Source organism: Dreissena polymorpha, chromosome 11 (genome assembly GCF_020536995.1).
Source record: "Dreissena polymorpha isolate Duluth1 chromosome 11, UMN_Dpol_1.0, whole genome shotgun sequence".
NCBI classification, from domain to species: domain Eukaryota; kingdom Metazoa; phylum Mollusca; class Bivalvia; order Myida; family Dreissenidae; genus Dreissena; species Dreissena polymorpha.
In genome coordinates this window covers 25517242-25540387 of record NC_068365.1, presented here as the reverse complement: position 1 = coordinate 25540387, position 23146 = coordinate 25517242, and the positions used below count along the sequence as shown (strand labels likewise).

Sequence of the window (23146 nt, the reverse complement as noted above, 5' to 3'; positions counted from 1 at the left end):
CGTTGCAACGATTTAAAATTTTCAGGTTTTTAAATCGTCAAAAGATGCATATAATGGATATTTTAGAGCATGGTAAATGTTCAGTATTACTGTTTCCTTATATATTTTTTAATAGTGTCAATTTAACAAAATGTGAAAAGGCCCATTTAAATCGTCAAAGATGCATATAATGGATATTGTAGAACATGGTTAATGTTCAGCATTACTTTTTCCTCAAAATTTTCATAACTGTAAGGAAAATTTGCAAGTCTGAAACATTTTTTTTTAATTTGTCAATTTACCAAATCGTGAAAAGGCCCCTTTGAAACCAAAAATTGCATAGAAATCATTATGTTAGAAAAAACTTAAATTGGTCGGTCTAGGTTATACAGTTTTTTGTAACTAATGGATTTGTTTAAAATAATAAGGTTATTTTTGTGCAAATGTATCGTATATTAATATTAACAGTAATTTCTGCAATCGAGCTGTCTAGATTTTAAGTGTTATTGTAACCCATTATTGTGTTTGAAGTACTTAAATTGTTTATTTTATATAAATTTAAAAAAAAACATTTATAAACTGATGATGTTTTCAGACATTTAAACAATACTTTAATATTAATTTTCGGCTTCTAAAGTGGACCAATACTGTTTAAAAAAACTTTTAAAATACAGTTTATTCTATATTTGTTAAAAAATATGTTAGAAATATACTTTTGTGGAATTCTGGGTAAACAATGGAACAAAATAGAAAGACGAATGTGTCATAAGATTTATCAATGCCAGTGCAAAATAATTATATGACGTTTTAACTCATATGGGACAATTATGTTGTAACTTTACATGTGTTGGTTTTCATTTTAATGTTAGAATTTTATATAATGATTGCCATTATTAATTGACAAGACGCGTGGTGCATCAAAATGCCATTCATGTTCAGTTCGTGTGGAGCTCTATAACAGCATGTATACAATATAAAGGCAAGCCTTAGCTTGGCAATGAATCAATCGCTGCTTGAATTCGTACGAAAAAACTCATTTTTGAAGAATGCTCATGATTTTCGGATAACTTTGTTTTCGACATGACGTGCTCTTGAATGTTTTGGAGGCGATCCAAACCATTAAAAACACATTTAATTTCAACGAAAATAGGTCTCAAGCACTTATAAAAATTCTTCGAAAACGAAGCAGTGATAATACAATGCCTGCACTATTGTATTACTCGGTCTTTGACAAATGTCTGTTGTAATGCAATTGAATAAATCGGCTAAAAACTACTGTTCTAAAATGCGTAGAATTGTTAGATTAAACATGTAAAATCCTACAACATTGATACGCTCTTCGATGTAAAGCTGTAAACCCCAACTACAATGAAGGAGCAAAATGGTGTTAGTTTTATGATAACTTGTCGCATTCAATTGCATATGAACAAAATAGTCAACTGTCGGTATAAAGCGTAATTTGTATTGTCATCCGATACATGAGCTATGTATTATTAAAAATTTAATGATTGTTACAATGATTTTGTTTAAATAATAGTCACTGTTTGAAATAATATTCATGGACAGTGTTTTGCAATATAATCATTAAAACAGATTCATTGTATAAAAAAGAAATCAATTACATTTGCATACACTTCACATTTTCCATTAAATGTGCTCATAATCATGCATCATTCAAACGCGATATACGTAATTAGTAAGCCTTGATAAAAAAAACATCACAGAACAAACGATTTAATAGGCAAGCTTGCATTTTAACTATGTGGACTTCCACTTTTTCCTATATGTTAATGGATTACATGGTCGTTACATTATTGCGTATCTAAAACAAAAACAAAACCAGAATAAAATGAATATACATCAAAAGTATGTTCAAAAGTATAAAGTAATCGTTATGTGTTGTGGTTGTTTTTGCTTTTGCATGTTGTGAATCTTTTTTAGTTGTGTGTTGTTTTTGTTGCTGTGTTTTGAACGCATTCATATTGTGAAAGGTATTTGTTTAATGTATGTATTTTGAAACAGGTTTCGTTGAACTGATGGTGTTTTTTTTAGATAATTGTTTAATTATAACTTTTAAAAGTTATTAATCAGAAAGAATATGTATAGGAAATTCAATGGGATTAAGTAACTTGAAATATAACGATTAAGATCTTTTACCTGCAAATGAGCACTATGATACGATTATTTAAATGACTCCAACATATTGATATATTTATTGTTCGTCTTCAAACGGTCTGCATTAAGAATCTTAGCATGCACATTTATGATGTAACGATTTAAACTATGTAATAAATCTAAGCATGAACATTTATGATGCAACGGTTTTAACCCTTTAATAAATCTAAGCATGAACATTTATAATGTAACGATTGAAACCCTTTAATAAATCTTAGCATGAACATTTATGATGTAATGATTTAAACCCTTTAATAAATCTAAGCATGAACATTTATGATGCAACTGTTTTAACCCTTTAATAAATCTAAGCATGAACATTTATGATGCAACGGTTTTAACCCTTTAATAAATCTAAGCATGAACATTTATGATGCAACGGTTTTAACCCTTTAATAAATCTAAGCATGAACATTTATGATGCAAAGGTTTTAACCCTTTAATAAATCTAAGCATGAACATTTATGATGCAACGGTTTTAACCCTTTAATAAATCTAAGCATGAACATTTATGATGCAACGGTTTTAACCCTTTAATAAATCTAAGCATGAACATTTATGATGCAACGGTTTTAACCCTTTAATAAATCTAAGCATGAACACAAATCATGCAACGGTTTAAAACCTTAAATGAATCTTAACATAAACATTTATAATGTAAAGTTTTCAACAATGTAATAAGGATGTATATTTAACTGGTATTATAGAATATTATCATGTACATTTACGATTTAACGGTTTAAATCATATAATAGGCGCACCTTTATCGGGTAATATACTTTCATGTTCAAGCAATCATCGAATGCTATTTAGTGTTTGATTATCTGAACTGAAACATGGTAAAACGTGTGTCTTGCAACATTTTCTGTGATAATTTGGATTGTACATATAATACCAAGATAGCGTTTATGTGTGTAATAACAGTCCAGTCAGCTATTAATGACATTAAATGATATTCGAAAAATGAAAATAAAAATCTGTAAAGTACATTTATCGATATATTCTTATGAAGTACACACAATATTTCATTCTTTATGTATTTTTCATATAGTGTTTTTAAGTAACACAAACTCGTTTATTTATTAGTATTTTCGATGCTACATAGTCTTTTGACATTTTTTTCACACGAAAAATTAACCTCCCCTGCAAGGTCAGTTTTAAGGCTATTTATATTATGCAAATCTTGAAAATGGAGGAAGAAGAACCTGATTTTCAAAAAAGGCGGTTTTAAACTATCAAAACAATCGAGTATATATATATATTAATGTTTACAGACGATAAACGTTTGAAAAAAGCAACAAATAGAAAGACCGAAGGTCCATTATAGGTTTAAATGGTTCATAATCATATATGTTTATAAAATATTTGTGATGTTACATCTTTGTGAAAACTTCCCACGAGTCGAGAGGATTATGACATGAAACAAGTTATAAAAAAGCTTTTATTACGAACGTTTTATCGACTAAAACCATAAATTGTTAGAATGTATTCTTGCATAGGTTTATCTCGTACACCATTAATTCTTGATACAGAAAGCCATGCAAACAAAAGCAATCCCCTTCATTAGTTTGGAACAACTATGCATCGATATGCACATTTAAGTATAGTTTGTTGCCAAAACATCCGCTTTATTTCGTGCGGTTGCACAAAACTTGGCACATCGTCTAGAAATAAAATTTACTTGGCCGCGGAATTATGGGATATTAACAGTTTTTTTTATTGCAAACTGCAACCAAAGAATCCGTTTTAAATTAAGAAGATACGTTTTATTTCGCATTTTCTTTCCAAATGATAATAAAGTAATATTAGATAGCCAACTCATAAGCATGTAGCATATGCACACTCTTGAAATTATACACACGCACTCGTTATTTGTATGTCTTCATAATGACTTAAGTCAATAAAGTACTTTGAAAATTCCATCACAAAGCGGCGCCTCGAGTCGCATTATTTATTATTGGTGAAAGATTCGACTGACAGTAGCATGCAAATATCAACAATACGTTAAATAACAACATGTACTAGTATGAAAAGTTGTTCGGTTGGGCTGTAATAAACCAAAAGCATGTTTTTGATATTTACATAAAAACAAATGACCAAATATTTTCAAAAAAAGGAAACAACTAAACTTCAAGCAGTAGCTCTACATTAATAACAAACTATTACCAATTGTAGTGAAATTGAAAATATAAAGTAAATCGCGTTTCAATGAATCGCGTTGAAGAAAAACATGATCAATGCAAACTGTAAGGTACGTGCAAACTTATGACACAATCTAGTAAACAATAAAAAAATGCATGTGCCTTGGAGCACAACGTTTGCAAACAAAATTTATCGTGTTTTCTTAAGATTTACACAGCACATACTGACAGATGCTTACGGAAGATATACGCCGTACAGATCAAGGCAGGCAGATGCTTAAGGAAGATATACGCCGTACAGATCAAGGCTGACAGATGCTTAAGGAAGATATACGCCGTATAGATCAAGGCGAATATTTGGATGGGCATGTTATTCCGCTCTCGGCAAAAATCTACCGCATTTGGCTTAATGTTATATTTATTCATTGTGTGGAACAGGAAGAAAATATCGATATCAGTAGATTGCTATTCTAAGAAAATACGACTGATAATATGAACTAAATAAAAGTGTCTACAAATGACATTCGTATAGAATTTCGGGGCCATTATAATCTAAGCTCTTTCGAAATATTTAAGTTAATACTGAATCTTGAGCTCACAAGAAATATACATAAATAACCAATATATTCTTTAAACTAAGTTGGTGCTAGGCATTAATGCTTCGAAAAAAACAGTTAATCTTACATCTGTCGTAAAATTATTAGAAACCTGCAAATTCACCTTATATTAAGCGGTGTGCATATGAAGTGCGTTTATGAAGATACGACGAAAGAAAATGCCCTATCTGTATTCGCTTGATAGGTATTGCACACGATGTTGTGAAAAACAAAACATGTTTGTATACCGTGATGCAATTTGAAGAACGAGTCAACATTGTTCCACTGATATTTTTGGTGGTGTCCACATTTCTATAACTTATGCGGTTTTAATTTTAACAATAAGACTGTTTCCCTATGTGTTTAATCCTGAAATTGCGAACGCCTAAAAGATTTGCGAGTATTTTAAAAGATCATTCGATTAGGGTTCTTTCATGAATCTTCTCATTGTATTTATATAAATGAAGGATAAAAAAATATAGTCATTTTATTTCTTACCAGGAATCTCCCTTTCCAACTTAGCAACACATTTTTTAATTGATAAGGACTCTCAGGGGTAGTATAAAGGTTATTAAGTGACAAACCCAAGGTCATTTTTAAAGAAGTTAAAAAAATAAACGTCAGCCCGCTCAAAGACTTATGAGGCTATGTATATTTAGTCAAACGGGAGATATAATTTCCATAGTCACCAGTTTTAAATTGTTATACATACATAATACATAATTCGAATGTGTGTTTAAAAATATATTGAGATTGAAACCACATATGTTTTACTTGATTTTAACAGTTTCAGTATATAAAAGTCGAAACAAAAAATGTGGTACACGATCAATCCATCCACCAGAAAAGAAAATAACCCTCGGATGATAATATCCTCGAATTTGCTTTCATGTTTTAACAACATCATTTTATAAGGCAACTTATGGTGCAATTATGGTCCAACGGGATTAGTTCAAACTATTTATTTTAGCTCAATTACATTAAGTCCGTTTCCTTGGACTAGGACCAGTACTTGTTGTTCATGTGGAGATCTAAAGAACGCTCCCAGAGTTGAGATCAAACCATTAACCTCCCGATTGCTACCCGGCCATCATATCCACTACGCCACGGAAACCTTACATTGGGATTGGCTACATGTACTCGATGTTAATAAGTTAATTAAAACCACATGAAAGGCAGATGACATCATAACAAAACACAAATCAATCAAACTGTTTGCTAAGACGATTCGTAGTCTATTAAATGTTTTTTTTCTTAATTTTACTGTTAACCTCGGAAAGTTTGTGACTAAATCATTAGAAGAATATTTTTAAGTTTGCGTCAGTGGATAATTAATCGTCAGTAAAATTCCCAATTTATTACGGCTGTTCCTATTTGATCTGATATGTCTTCAGGTGCACCATTCACTAGAACGAGCAGTATATATTTAAAACATTTTAACTACGTATACATTGTTGTTTATTCACAGGAAGAAACATTCATATGTGTTAAGTCGTCACGTTGTTGAAAGTATATTTGTATTTCTGTCTTTTAAAATATCAACTGCGCAAAAAAATATGAATTGATTGGTATTGTCTGTTTCTAGATTGATAACGATAAATGTACGTTTGAATGATGATAATTAACAGTTTAGATTGAAGGATTGCTTTGAACGGCGTGTGTAATTCATTAAAAAAACATATATTTATGAGCTCAATGTAAGCATAATTTAAATATCGTTAACGAGAAAAGACCGTTGAATTTGAATCAATAAAGAATATTTTCCTAAAAGTTTAATTATTATCATGAATCAAACTAGCACGATATGCATATAAGACGTCATTTATATACAAAAATCGATGAAATGGCTGGTTTGAGTTTTTACTTTGCACATTATTCGCATGTTCATATATTGTATTAGTATTTACAAGAAAACATTTAAAACAAATGTAGATGAGCGATCATTAGTTTGTTTTTACTGAAATAATTTTGCCTATGTTTTGAGAGTTTTTATTAGCATTTTCTTGATAACGAATGTTTAAGCAATTCGTATTGTCTTTATCTAATTGACAAAAACAATCATGGAGGTAATTGATGTGAATTTAAGGCCGTAGTATAACACTTAAATATGTACTTGCAGACAACATTAATTCACATATGTACCGGTACTTATTTTAGCTCAATTACATTAAGTCCGTTTCCTGGGACTAGGACCAGTACTTGTTGTTCATGTGGAGATCTAAAGAACGCTCGCAGAGTTGGGATCAAACCATTGACCTCCCGACAACATATGTACTGAACTTAAGTTCAGTGTAATGTATATACGTCCTGTACCGGTAATAAGACAATTTCGTTAACAACAATTTTAAGACTATACGAATGATTCTCACATTTTGTATACTAAATATGATAACATACTTATAGAGCATGTATATCTCGGTTTTAAACATTATTAGCGTCATTTGTTGATTCTACACACTCTATGTAGTGTGTTTAATCAATTTCAGATATGTTTTAATTTGTATTTTAAATGAAATAGTTCATATTTTTATTCGTATAAATTGATGAAATACCAAAAGTAACAGTTATGAATGAGACACGTTAAACTTTACAAAACAAATAAACGGTTTTAGTGTTTAAATCATACCATAATCTGCACAATCTACACATAAACGCATTGTAAAAAACGCAAAACAAACACGTACATTTAACTTTAGCATCTTATCAACTCATACATATTTAATTTTTGTTATTCTTATTAGTCTTCAGACGATCGGTCATATCTAGCCAATCGTTCGGACTACGGAATTAAAGACATATAAACGGACAGATACAACGATCACCTGTTTTTGTATGGTTTCTTTTGTTGTTATTTGAGACGGCAATTCAAAGGTTTGTTGAGTTTTAACTTAAGGTTAATGTAACATTCATATGGCTAAAATCCAAATAAATTATATCGTGACTATAGCAATAAATATTTGCCCTGATGAATCATGTCGTTGTGCGTTTTTTTGAACATTAAACATCAAACAAACTAATGATCGATGAATCATAAAAACAAAACATTTTCTCCGAGTAAAAATTAAACAAACAAAGCATCAATCGGTAAAATAATTATTCATGTAGCATTAACCTTGACAGGTGTAAACAGATTTATCAAAACTGAGCACTGTTTATGCTCACCAATAGACAAGCCTTACAAATGACGAACCCAGTTAGTGTCCAGTCCCTCGGGACCTTGATTGTAAGCCTTCCGCACGCGTTCGTTGACAAAAAAAAACATGGTTATCATAAGCTCAGTTTTCAAAAATCGCGAATATTTAATAATTACCCAGTGCTTAACTAATTAATAATCAAATATTAGTTCAATTACATCGCAACTGTTATCCCATTGTAATATTTTGTATAAATTAGAGACATGCGGTTATTTGTACGCAAATTTTTAACTTTCTCAGAACAGTAGGTTTGATACAACGTACTGTTTGGCGTGTTTGGTAAAAGGATTTTACAATGACTGAAAAAACATTTATTCGGGACTTGGACAACATTCTTTGTTCTTCTCAAGAATTTACAAAAACTTGAGACTCATTTTCCTTTGAATGTAATGTTGTTGATGTTGCTTTTTGTCAATTAAGTTTAAGTTTTTTTTTAACTAATGCTTCTCTTTGTTGCTAAGAGAAACAAAACGTTGTGTTTGTGGAATGGCTAAAAATAAAAGCATGTCGTTTCGAGAAGGCAGTTGTGTGAAAAAATATATGATCTTTCTTCAATTCTGATAAATGTTTCAAGTATTCTAGAAGCGATTAATGCATCATGGTCAGGCACATATTTTCATTAAATACACATGTTCTCGTCTTGTCTTGTCACGTCAATAAAAATTTAATTCACGGGTGTATGAAAGTTGTTTGTGTTTTTTAAAGGTGCAAACAGTACGTCAATGTGTTTTAGGATCAACAGAGCAAAACCTTTGCTGCTACATGGTCATGATGTTGTTAAAAAATTGCAATATTTGAAATTGTATGTAAATGTAATTAAACACTTGTTTGGTAGATATTATAAACGCTCATAAAAACTGCAAAGCATTATGTACATTGATTAGTTCAATATAAACCCAAATATATGTATAACGGATGATCCACTGATGCACAGCAGAGTGAACAGCCTCGGACTTTGAAGATGAAAATGAAATAGCTGTGTCCCAGAAAGCTAAGCAATGCTTATGAAGCTTCATGGTCAGCTGTCAGCAGATATAAAGTCAATCAACAGCCCTGTACTTTGGGGAAAATACACAGAAAATCATCTGAACCAAAGTTGCCCATCTCCGCGTGATACCTCATTTCAAAACCTGGATGACTGTATGAATGTTTGGTTTGATAATTGTGGATGTGAAAGTGCATTTAAACTCAGCGCACTTGATTAAGCCTTATAAAGCACGTTGTGTTTATTCAATGTCCCAGAATCGTAAAGATCTGGCAATCAGGTTGATGTAATCACGCGAAATAATCCCTTTTCGGTGTTCTTTCACTGTTATGAGTAGCTAATTATTCAATCAAAAATAAGGTGGTCATGCACTTGATATGTTTTCATCCATTTGTTAAGGGGATAACTCACGAATAATAGTTTAAGAACGTATGTTCAATTGCTGTAACAAGTTTGACTCGGTTAAGAAAAAGGCTAATTCTAATGCACTGAAATTGAATCAAAAGATGTATAACCGTATTTATTTATCTTTTAGTTTTGTTCATGTGTTCCTTTCGGTAAAGAGCAAACTGTGACCTACGAATGCAAATGAATTCCAACGACTGGTATTAGTGTTGTTCTTATTAAATAAACTTATGAATGATCAATCTCAAACTTGGTATAAAAAATTATAAAATTGCGTTCGTGTGTGCGTGCAGAGAATATTTTATGGGGTATTTAAAATAAAATCGGTTTTAATCAACTATTTAAACAATACATGCACGAAAAAACTAAGGGCATAAAAAGAAGTCTGCCTTTTGGGTGTACAAAAGAGTACCTATGGCGTCCAAAATAACGACGCGCGCAATGCGGCTTGACAGTTGCTTAAAGCAGACTCACTTATGACGAGGATCAAAGGCGTTGTGTTTTGTCCCGCTGAAGGCAAAATAAACCGCAAAGTCAGTTTACAATAAATAACATGTGTGTTGAAAACTTGAAGGGAATGCAAAAACTCAATGATAATTATTTACAATTGTAAATTTTCTTTATTTAAAGTCGATTGTGCAAATGTTGAACTTATAAATCAAATATGTGTTTGGATTGTGTCCTTAAAAAACTGTTTGCGTGTTTAAATGTATTTACGTAAAAAGCTGTTATATTCATCTGAAATTTATGTATGAAAGACTGATTAAAGTACAAAACCAATGCGTCTATTAGCATCAGATATTTCTGGAAAATTCTAGTATCAACAGCTTTTATATGCTGCTTCACTGATCCACAGAGGTTGCAAAATTAAAATTCCACTAAAGTGTAATGTTTTACCAACGTCACTGAATAATATGTGCGAGTTTGTATTTGATTTCGAACAAAATAAAAATTTGCGTTTGTGTTTAACCGTGATTAATGTGACACTCTAACATACTTAATCGTAATCGTTCCCGGCAACAAACTGAATCACACTTGCACCTTTCTATCGTTGTGATTGACTACGCAAAACAAGAAACGTAATATAATAGGGTGTATAATTTCAAAAGAATAAACGAAACTCTGAAAGACGTCAACAGACATATGCAAACGATTCGAACATATTTCATCGAAACAACCACAACCCCAATTATGTGTTATGCTTCCGCGGTCAGGGGGTATATTTGAGTCACTCTGTCGGTCGACTTGTCTGTTAGTCCGCCTGTCTGTCTGAATAAAATGTGCCTCGATCTGGGAAAACGGGGCATAATACATGTGCTTAAAAAGTCCGCACATGCTTATGAGGGCCGACAATTGCCGCTGTTATTGAAGTTTTCGTTTAAAGGAAGTCTTATATTAACGACAATCCAGTAAGGGCGAGAGGTGTCGTCCCTGATAAGCCTGTGCGCACTGCACTTGACGTTTATGCATTAAGTCCCGTTTTTCAGAACGCAGATGAAATGATTTTAGAGGAACTACTTCCACATGTGTCAACCGATTGACTTGAAGCTTTAAATATTTCATCAGCATGGGAAACACTTTTCATTTTTAGTGACCCACGTATTCCTGAGTTGTTTACATTTGAAAAAAAGACAAAGTGGTGGGGTAGTACCGGTAATCGAAATTGTGACGAAGGTCTGGTTAGAAAAAGCAGTTGTTACAGGTCTTTCTCACTTGTTGATTGTATCGGGATGTTTTGCCATATATAATAATTATGCACCGCATAACGCTTTAGAATGCACTTTAACGCATGAAAACCTTTGTCTTTTGCAGCTGCGATAGAGGGTCGGTAAGCTTTTCTAACGTCAGATAACAAGTTGCAGTTATTGAATATAACAAGACAAGACAATCGTCCTATCAGAGATCAGTACAGAGTACATAATCAAGAAAGTAATGTGATTAAATACAATAAATCATCCACCCATCGTTTGCAAAAGAAAGTATTACTGAATCAGAATGATCGAAAAAAATGTGAAGTGGTGTAGGGATTCAAATAAATCAAAACGCCTCCCAACGTTGTCCGAAAGTATATCGGAAATTCGTGTATACTAGTCGCGTTCTGAGAAAACTGGGCATAATTCATGTGCGTAAAGTGTCGTCCCAGATTAGCCTGTGCAGTCCGCACAGGCTAATCAGGGACGACACTTTCCGCCAAAATTGGTTTTTTGCTAAGAAGAGACTTCATTTTAACGAAAAATGTCATAAAATCGGAAAGTGTCGTCCCTGATTAGCCTGTGCGGACTGCACAGGCTAATCTGGGATGACACTTTACGCACATGCATCATGCCCAGTTTTCTCAGAACGCGACTCATATTATGCAATGCAATTGCTTGCAGATCTGCAACTATCCATACGGAGTCAATTTGGGAAGAGGACAACGACAACGAGCGAGGCATGGTATTAGGGGAGATAAGCCTGGGTTATGGTTAGGTTAAGGGTTAGGGGTCGGGTTAACCCAAACCCGACCCCTAACCCTACCCCTACCCCTTACCCTCTTACCCCCATGCGCATTACAATACCATGCCTCGCTCGTTGTCGTTATATTAGTGTACATACAGATATAAATTAGGAGATGAAGTACTTACTTGTGTCATATTTAGTTTTCGAATCGAGCCCCATCATGTGCACTATTTGTTTTGCGTTTTCGGAGATTTACTGCTATGAGTTTATGGGGAAAACAATTATTTCACTACCGTCATGTTGTCACTTTGTATAGGATTAAGTGTTTTGTTGATGTTTTCAAGCCTTGTTAACAACTTTTAATTATGCTTAAAGGCTTGCGAGTGTTGGATGCTGGAATATATGACAATTGTTTTCTGTTTTCTCATCCTTACATAGGACTTCGTAGAAGTCATGTGATAGAAACAAAGTTGCAGTAAATATCTACCTAATTCAGTTATACGGTACCCTTTAAATGAACATTGCTAAAATAGCCACTAGTTTGTTTGGTCTCATTTTCAGAAATATCATTGCTTCTGTTTGAGCGCTATTTCGAGGCAATCATGTTAGGTCAAAGGGAGAAAACTCAAATAGTTTTATGAAAAAAAAAAAGAGATTGCCAAGCACTAGGGTCCCTTACCGGTGGAATTCCACCATGGTCAGTAAAAAAATATTATTTTTTTACATTTGTTGCCATAAAAAACCACAATTTGTGATGTAGGAACAAAATGAATTGACGTGCATAATCTCCATATTGCCATCTTTCCATGTTTCAAGTTTCATGACAAAATATGAAGAACTTTTTAAGTTATCGCAGGATCCAGAAAAGTGTGACGGACTGACAGACTGACACACAGAGCGCAAACCATAAGTCCCCTCCGGTTTCACCGGTAGGGGACAATAAAATATTTATTGTAATATACTCCGTAATGCGCTATCGAAATGAAATGAAACTGACCATTTTAAGTTGCGAATAGGTGTATACGCCGATTGTGTATATATAAGACAATACCAATGGCAAACAATCGACTCTTTAGTGAGAAGGAAAATAGAACTACCAATTAGTTGTTTTGGTGTTAACACTCCAAATAAACAATCTATCTAAATTCACTTTCTAAATATTTTATTTCAATCAATATAACAACTAATACATGAATATTTATCATATTACTTTTTCAAACGAAGATAAAAATGCCATCTGAGTCACTTCTGAAAATCTTTCGCCTTTATCTCATTTTCGGATAAAACAGGGAGTTGGTAGTGAATACATTTGAAATTCTTAAGGAAATAATTTGTGCTGCATCAAAAAGTTCATAACAATCGAATATTCTAAACAAAAGAATATTCTAAAAAAAACTCAGTATTTGACGTACTAAGGAGAGAGAGAGAGACAACATCAAGTCATCAAATACCTAAATAGCAGATCTGAACTGACAATTCAGACTGACTAAAAGATTGTATTACTTGAGTAACTGCAATTGTTAACAATGTCACAAAGGAATTTATAATACACTTCCCTGTATATGCCTTGAGATATTTTCCAAATTCTATTTAATTTTATATTTAGAAATTTAGATAGTGTTTTAAACCACATGCATTTTACTCGTGTAGCGTGAAACTATATAACTGATTCTACGGTCTCACACTATGCCCTCGTGTCATATCGATGCACAAATAGGACGATAATCGCTTGATAAAAAAATCCTGAAAAAAAATCAAAATCAAAAAAGTACAGAAAAGTTAATGAACAAATGTAAAATACTGGTAGCAATCTCATTTTTAGCAATCAGAATAAAGCAATTAATATGAACATAAGAATTTCAAATGTATTCACTACCAGCTCCCTGTTTTATCCAAAAATGAGATAAAGGTGAGATTTGTTATGAACGCGAATTTCAGAATTGGCTCAGTGGGCATTTTTCTCGTCTTCGTTTTCAACACAAAGATAATTATAAATAAAAAAAGCTTCTTAAAATACTAATGACTAACCTGATAAATATAACATAATTGTGATAACACCTATACAAGATTTACAATCACATGTACAACAATTAAATACATCAATATCCAGAAACCTCAAAACAATACAACAATGAACAGATCTTTAACCCATTTATGCCTACTGGACTACCCATCCTTCTAAATTGGATCAATGTATTTCCAAAATTAGGGATGTCTAGTATACTTCTTTCTATATTTAGAATACTTCTTACAGAAATTCCATTAAAAAAACAGCTCAGACCATCTGGGTCTACGCTGTATGCCAAGGCCTTTTTTCTAGACCCTAGGCATAAATGGGTTAAAATAAAACGGACAAAGAGGGTTTCTCACTCAAGTTTTGAAAACATTACAGAACCTGTTAATTGCAAATACTGTAAGAATAAATTATATGCAGTAAAGCTTTTTGCTATCACAACTGTTGCGTCTTACACAGATCAATTGATGAAACTCATAAAAAAATAAAATATAATCTTGACACAACCGATACATAAATTTTGCTTACAACATAAAACAAACCAATACCATTGATGTTTAAAGTAACAGAAAATTTTCATTTACATTTTCATACACAAGTTTAATAAGAATACACACAAAAGGTCCCTTTTGGTGATTCCAATATAAAGGTCTTGATAATTTGACAATATATGACATTCATCCAAGAGCACTTCGCTGTACGGTAAGCGTAGTGGTTGTTATAGGTGCTTCTCACCGAGGTGACCCAGGTTAAATTCTGGCTCACGGTTCATGTTATGTTAGTTGATGGTCACCATATTGGACAGGTGGGAGTTTCTTATGGGTACTCGTGTACCCCACCACTGCATAAAGCCACACCAAAATTGAATATCTTTAAGTACAAATTAAATTGCTCAAAATTGCTGCTTAATTTCAAAATTCGTCCCAAATAGCATTTGACACATTCCGGGTCCTCACATAATGAAGTTCCTGCCTCAAAAGGACCTCATAAACATCTTAATACACACACTTGTTTGCTTTCCTTGCAACAGTCTGGGGTCATAGCCATAAAACTCCAAAGTGGAACATTTAAATAAAAGTTTAAGTATTCATTATCTTCTTGTATTACTTAATGTGGTGAAGAATCAGGCAAAATAACCAACACCTGACTATCCGTTACAAAAGTAAACCCATATTTTTCAAGATAGTAAAGTAAAAGTTAAATTTATAAGTCCTACTTGCTTAATCAATTATCTTGTTTTAAGAAATCACTATAGCATGTCACATACAAAATATGAAGATTTAAGATTGCAGAGAACAACTATTTAGGCTTCACAAAACTGGCTTAAATTAATTCATTACGTCATAATTAGTTTAGTTTAAGATATTTTAGATAAATTAATAAATTGTAGCGAAATAGAAATTTCTTCAGCTAAATGTTCTAATGTGTAGCTACTGGCTTCCATGGTGAATGCACAAGTAAATCCTACGTCAAGATTTCAGTTTTCATTACAATACATAGTTGCTATGGACCCAGGATGCAACATGTCAGTTTGAACTGATCCTCATGGATCACCAGAGAGGGTTTTTCTTGAACATGCCCTTCCAGCTGACATTCTCTGCGTCCTGCATCCTCTTCTCCAGGAACACAAGCATCTGCTCTACCTTCTTCATGTCCTGGTACAATAGAGCATCATTATCATATACAGAAGCAGCAACAACAGCAGTACAAACATAGGGAGGCGGAAAACTTCAATGGGCGAGGCATGGTCAGGGGTGATAACCCCAAAAAAGGGTTAAGGTAAGGGTTAGGGTTAGAGTTGGGTTTAGGCTAACCCAAACCCTAACACTAACCCTAACCCTCTAACCCCCCCCCCCCCCCCCCCCCCCTTGTGCAATACCATACCATGCCTCGCCCGTTGTCGTTTTCCGCCTCCCGTACAAACATAGCAAAAACAATCACAATCATGGCAACAAGGTATTATCATTGAACATGTTATCAGTTTGATTAGTCTACAGCATTATACCATGACAAATTAAATCTGAGCCATTCTTCTGTCTCTAAAAGCAAACCAACTGTGCTTTATTAACAATAAATCCGGGCTTTATCTGGCTTAAATGTTCTGGACCAAATATGACTTGCTTTGGCAAGATTTCACTTATTTTGGTTATTTATCAGTATTTGTGAAGCAATAATTGTAGCCAGTTCACTTGTTTTGGTTATTTATCAGTATTTATGAAGCAATAATCGTAGCCATTTCACTTATTTTGGTTATTTATCAGTATTTATGAAGCAATAATCGTAGCCATATCACTTATTTTGGTTATTTATCAGTATTTATGCAGCAATAATTGTAGCCGTTTCACTTATTTTGGTTATTTATCAGTATTTATGAATCAATAATTGTAGCCAATTCACTTATTTTGGTTATTTATCAGTATTTATAAAGCAATAAACGTAGCCATTTTTATATTTCTTCAGCCAAACTTGTCAATATTTAGCAATGGGCTAATTTGGCGCATGGCAGAGTAAGCACTGCTCATGAGTATACACACACTAAATGTTAATCAATATTCATATCATTTCTCATAAACTAAAAGGCATACAAAACACATGTATGAAGTTGCAAATATGTGCATTTAACAGGTTTGTATTATATATTATCTATTGTATCACTTTACAAACAGATTTTTACATTAAATGATTCTTTTTATCAAAAACAGGTTTTATCTGACATTATCTATTTTATCACAAACAGGTTTTATCTAACATTATCTATTTTAATACTTTTCATATGGGATGTACCTTACGTTATCTATTGTATCACTCCTCATACAGGTTTTATCTTAAATTATCTATTTTATCATTTCTCAATCGGTTTGTACATTACATTATCTATTGTATCACTCCTTATACAGGTTTTATATTAAATTATCTATTTTATCATTTCTCAAACTGGTTTGTACCTTACATCATCTATTTTATCCCAAACAGGTTTTATCTTAAATTATCTATTCTACTACTTCTCAAACTGGTTTGTACCTTACATTATCTATTTTATCCCAAACAGGTTTGTATCTTAAATTATCTATTTTACTACTTCTCAAACTGGTTTGTACCTTACATTCTCTATTTTATCCCAAACAGGATTGTGGCTTAAATAATCTATTTCATCCCTTATAAAACTGGTTTGTACCGTACATTATCTATTTTATCCCAAATAGGTTTGTATTTTAAATTATCTCTTTAATCACTTCTCAAACTGGTTTATACCTTACATTATATATGTTATCACTGCTCATACAGGTTTTCTCTTAAATGATCTATTTTACTACTTCCCAAACTGGTTTGTACCTTACATTATCTATTTAATCACTCCTCATACAGTTTTTATCTTAAATTATCTATTTTAACATTTCTTCAACAGGTTTGTACATTACATTACCAATCGTATCACTTATCCTTTCTACATACTTTGTACCTCACATTATACATCACAAACAGATTTGTATTGAACATGATATATTTTATCACAAACAGGTTTGTATTGAACATGATATATTTTATCACAAACAGGTTTGTATTGAACATGATATATTTTATCACAAACAGGTTTGTATTGAACATCATCTTTTCCATCACTTTTAAAACAGGTATTATCTTGAATTGCATATAAGTATCACTTGTCAAACAGGTTTATTTATTACGTTATCCATTTTATCACTTATCAAACAGGTTTGTAAATTATACATTCTATTTTATCCCTTCTAAAATTGTTCTGTACCAGTTACATCATAAATGTTATCACTTCTTAAACATGTTTGCATTTTTCATTATCTATTTAACGATTTCTCAATAACTAACATTATCTATTTTATCACTTCTAAAACAGGTTAGGTACAATATTCATTTAAGCACAAGAAGGTTTGTATCTTACATTATTTATTTTATCCCTCAACATATCAGCTTGTATGTTACATTATCTATTTTATCACTTCTAACAGGTTTGTACCTTTAATTATTGATTTTACCTTACATTATCTATTTTATCTTACATATTCTATGTAAGCTTACATTATCTCTTTCATCTAACGTTATCTTTACATCTTGTATTATCTATTTTATCCTAGATTATCTATGTTATCTTACATGATATTTTTCATGGTACATGATATATTTAATTTCGCATATTTTTTATCTTACATGATCTATTTAATCACTATCTTACATTATCTATTGTATCACTATCTTACATTATCTATTGTATCACTATCTTACAGTATCTATTGTATCACTATCTAACAGTATTCATTTTATCACTATCTTACATGATCTATTTTATCACTATCTTACATTATCTACTAAACCCTTTCCCACTCAGAGGCAAAGTGAAAATGGCTATGTGCAAACAGCTTAAAACCAGAACAGCCTGCGAGTAACTTGCAGTCTGTTCAGGTGTTATGTTGTTTGCTGCTCATCAGTATCTTAGGGTTGGAAATTAAGCCTTTCAAACTTGAATCTAGTAGGAAATGGCTTTAATTTAATATTCTAAAGGACTACATATGCCTAAAAATACGTATCTAAGTGGTAAAGGGTTAATCATTATCTTACATTGTACATGATCTATTTTCCACTATCGTACGTTATCTTTTTAATCATTATTGTACATTATCTATTTTATCACTATCTTACATATTCTATTTATCATTATCTTACATTATCTATTTTAATACTATGTTACATGCTCTATTTTATCACTATATTGCATGATTTATTTTATCATTATCTTACAATATCTATTTCATCATTATCTTACATTATCTATTTTATCACTATCTTTCATTATCTGTTCGGTCATTATCTTACATTATCTATTTTATCACTTCTCTTTTCTTTAAGGGCAGGGGCTTCTCCTTCTAACTTTTCGATCTGAAAAAAAGAAACAAATTTTGCATGACAGACATTAAAATATATGTAAATAAGAATTCATGTCCTTCTACCTAAAAACACTTAAACTTTGTTTGACATTTTTCAAAAAAAAAATTCCAGAATTAGAATTGAACAGCCGAAACTATCATCACATACTTAAGTGAAAAAGATAAGAGACTGAAAGTGACTGTATACCCTTTGAGTGATGTCTGTCAGTTTTTCTTTCACCGTGTCATTGTAACTTCTGATTTTCACAGACCTTGGCTGGGCTTTAACTGAAAATATTTGTAATAGTGCAACATAACTCAAAAATAATAACTAATGGAAATAAAAGCAGTGATAAAAAAATATACACAAAATAATGTCTAACCAAAAATCTTGCAATAAAATAGCAAAATTGTGAAAATAAGTGTTTATTTCTTATCATTTGTCCACATGCCATGAGAGGATGCTGAAATTTCAATTTTAGGGGTTACCACTACCCCTAACCATGCAGAACCAGAAGGCCCCAACCTTGGGTTTATGCCGCTCTGCAAAGTACCAGCTAGCTGAGAGAAAACACATAATATGACATGAACTCATCAAATCTTTTGCTCCATTAAAATTAATACATTATCATGTATGATATATGTCTTGCTTCCTGCTAGAACTGCCTTATTGCAAGTCAAAACAGATTCAGGGGGGAGCCCTTTCAATATTTTTTAATGGCACACAAGGAGCCCTTTCAATATTTTGTTAATGGCACAACGCATTCAGCGAGGATGCAGACCCATAAATGTTCCGCAGACACCATTTATGAACACCTATATTCCAGAAACATGTATATACATTCAAGAAACATCTAGAGCTACATAGCAGCACCCTGCATCTTTCTATTTCCCCTCTGTTGCACAAGGAAATTCCTTTGCTTATTATGTCACCAGATTTGCTTGGCTTAACAGCCTGTCCCTCTTAAGCAACACTATGTGCGCCTAGACCCTTATTTAATACATGTATATGAATTCTGTGGACTTACTATTCTGATGAATCTTCACAACCTCTAGAACATAAGGCCTGCAAAAAATATGTAAAATTATGATGAGTACCTATACATTTCCAAACAAAGTCTTCCATTATTATACACTTATAAACACATTTTGAGAACTGACAAAAGACACTGCCATTCTCTATACGTAGTCATATTTTCCAATTTTTGCAATAAGGTCATAAAGTGACATGTTTTATATTTCATAATGTGTTTGTGGAAATAAAAGACAATAAAAAATGCATGTTAATATGATTCATAAAAACAGCCCTGAATACCTGGCGCTAGAATTTGCTGACACATTCCAAGTGATTGGGATGATGGAGCCTCTGTGATTCCTCAACTAAAAGACAAGACAGTGGTGTAAGGATTCCTAGACTTATTAAATGTACCAGCTCAGCTGTCAACAAAAGTATAGTTGGTGAATAGTTTCTGGGTAATAGTCCACTTCAAATGTATGAGATGTCCTTTGGATCTGCAGCAATTAAAGATCGTAAAATTAAATAAAAATATATGTACCCGCATGTTTGTTTTGCTCTGCATAGAATTGCTTAAAAAAGCCCAGTTGTTGCTTTTTATATTAATTCTGGTTAAGCATTAGTATTTTATAACACTGAATATTAACTTTTCATTACAACATTACTACTACGAAAATGAAGAAACAAATATGCTGAATGCTTTCAGTGTTTCCTTTTTTGGTAAAATTTTGAGGCAAAATATGGCCTCTAATTCAATCTCTAAAAGTATATATTTTTATAAATAACTGCCTAAAATTCCCAATTGAAGGTATCAAAATGAAGATATGTTTTTCTTAACTCTTCCAGTGCTGGAACCGAGTTTTGAAGGCCATTGCAAACAGTTTGGATCCAAATGAGACACCACAGAACGTGGCGTCTCATCAGGATCCAAACTGTTTGCTATTCTGATAGTATTCTTTGAAAAAAATAAAAGAAAATGCTAATTTTAGAAATTCTGCAGACGACATTTTAGCAGACGACAAATTTCCCAGCATGCAAAGGGTTAATAAATCGCATTGATTTCATCTCCCTCTCCAGCTCTGAGTTGATCGTTAGCATATATATATATATATCATTAAACTACTTGTATTCTCAATTTGATTATATTTGTAAGCAAAGAAAAAAATTCCCACCTAAGGTCTAAACAATATGCTGCATCTCAATCAACAGGGCCCTTAACACTTAACCAAAATGGTAGGAAAAATAAAGTGACATTTGAAATAAATTTTATTTCAATATGTACAATATTTTGCGCCTTGTGCTCTCCTCTGATTGTATTAAAATAAAATTATTTGTATTGTGATCATTTACTACAAAGATATGAGGCAAATTCCAACGAACAGCTATTCAATTTGTCCTGGTCATAGCATTAATAAAATGCAAGGGCAACAGTTACTTAGAAAGTTAGAAACACAATTCCTGTCTAATTTATGCTTATTATATTCAATAAATAACATACATGTTAAAAGTTAAACTTATACTTCAAAGGGAGTTTAAGTAGGTGCAACTTGAAGTAACAAGAGATTGCCAAGCTATATGGTCCCCTACCAGTGAAACTCCACCATTGTCAGTAAAAAAAAATAAAAAATTTTGTTGCCATAGCAACCACAATTTCTGACGTAGGAACAAAATGAATTGACATGCATAATCTCCATATCGCCATCTGTCCATGTTTCAAGTTTCATGAAAAAATATTAAGAACATTTTAAGTTATCACAGGATCCAGAAAAGTGTGACGGACTGACAGACAGACTGACAAACAGAGCGCAAACCATAAGTCCCCTCCGGTGAAACTGGTAGGGGACAATTAAAAGACTTACCTTTAACACAATGTTTTGTAGGTTGTATAAATTACAGGATCGCAAGATAGCTTCTTTTATATCATGCCCAGACTGCGAGTCCTTGAGATCAATACACACTACTTCAGAACACTCCTCATCACCTGGAAAGTTTCAGCATTAGCAGCATTGATAAAGATATCCACATTTGTCTCTCAATTGTAAATTTGTAGATGACAGCAGTGCACAACGTTTTATTGCTGAAAGATTAGCTTAGAACAAATCCTGATAATAATAACGTACACAATATTTGATAATGAGCCAATACGCATATGTAGGATACCAGATGAAGTGGCTTTGAAATTAAAGGAGTTAAGCCTTAGTTGATGCATGATCAGGGGAGTAAAATACGAGGTCAGCACGTCCAATCCAATTAGAAACTGAAATTTTGATCCTTGGCAGTTTTCCAGTACTCATTTCTAATAAAAGACTATGGGGAGAGATTCAACACAAACTGCATTTATTTGTTGGTATAAGTTGCCAATGCATCCAAAACTGAAGTGTTATGGCTAACAGGCAATACCAACAGGTACATTTTTTTAACTACAAATGCTTAACATGTTTATCAAAAGATATATTTATCTATCTATACTGTCTAACTCCCTTTGTGGGTATTATTGACAGGTAGCTATATAATAAAGAAAAAAATATCAAAAATAAAATATCCACCATTGATTTGATGCTTAATCAGTTAGGCTAGTGAGACAATTTTATTGTAGACAAAAACCATTCTACTAGTAGTAGTAGTACTGAGTACTAGTGCTTCTTGCAGTCCTGCATTGCAAGGTTTGAACATATTCTTACAGCTCTAATGTATGTCGGACATATCACACACACACACAACTCTCAACCGAGCTGCGTCCATCGAACAATTGTGGCTCCGTCTAGCAACATTTAAATTATTGAACATCTTTTATTAAAAATTTACAATCACAGGTCTGTCCGAAAATCATGCTTCTTAAACATTTTCAGGTTTGGTGATAAACGTAAATAAATGGATCATCTTTTAATTAGAAACGCATAAAGTATACCTAAATCTTTCCTTTTTAAGCGCAACCAAAGTTTTTTGTGGAGAGTGGTTTCATCCATTGTTGTGATAATTTTCCCTGTGTTTGTTTGTCAATATAAATACCCTACCGCACTGTCATATATGCAGTTGTTTTTTTAACGTGTTTGTTCAAGTCAGGTCGGCCTAAATTTGTGGCTTTGAATCATTAATTTACCCAAAGACCTAGAATGTTTTCTAGGTGACCTAGAATGTTTTCTAGGTCTTTGATTTACCAATCATGTTAGAATATTAATGAAAGTAATACTATAAATAATAATTTTAAACATTTAGAAGATAAATTAGTTGGTAATGGGTAGTTTTCAGACGTAATAATTAGTGGAACTAAACCCAAAAGACTAGTACAGTATGGGCTTTTACGTCAT

General features: G+C 32.4%; 1 protein-coding gene across 1 annotated transcript; it reads right to left on the bottom strand.

Moving 5' to 3' along the window:
• Positions 1–13059: 13059 nt before the first annotated feature.
• LOC127851174 (uncharacterized) lies at positions 13060–22913 on the bottom strand. The gene is made up of 7 exons (XM_052384798.1): positions 22747–22913; positions 21698–21819; positions 20139–20203; positions 19852–19889; positions 19032–19111; positions 18774–18836; positions 13060–15583 (listed from the first exon to the last, which is right to left on the bottom strand). The coding sequence occupies exons 1-7, from the start codon at positions 22802–22804 to the stop codon at positions 15479–15481; spliced, it is 531 nt and encodes a 176-aa protein (XP_052240758.1). The 5' UTR covers positions 22805–22913; the 3' UTR covers positions 13060–15478.
• Positions 22914–23146: the final 233 nt, after the last annotated feature.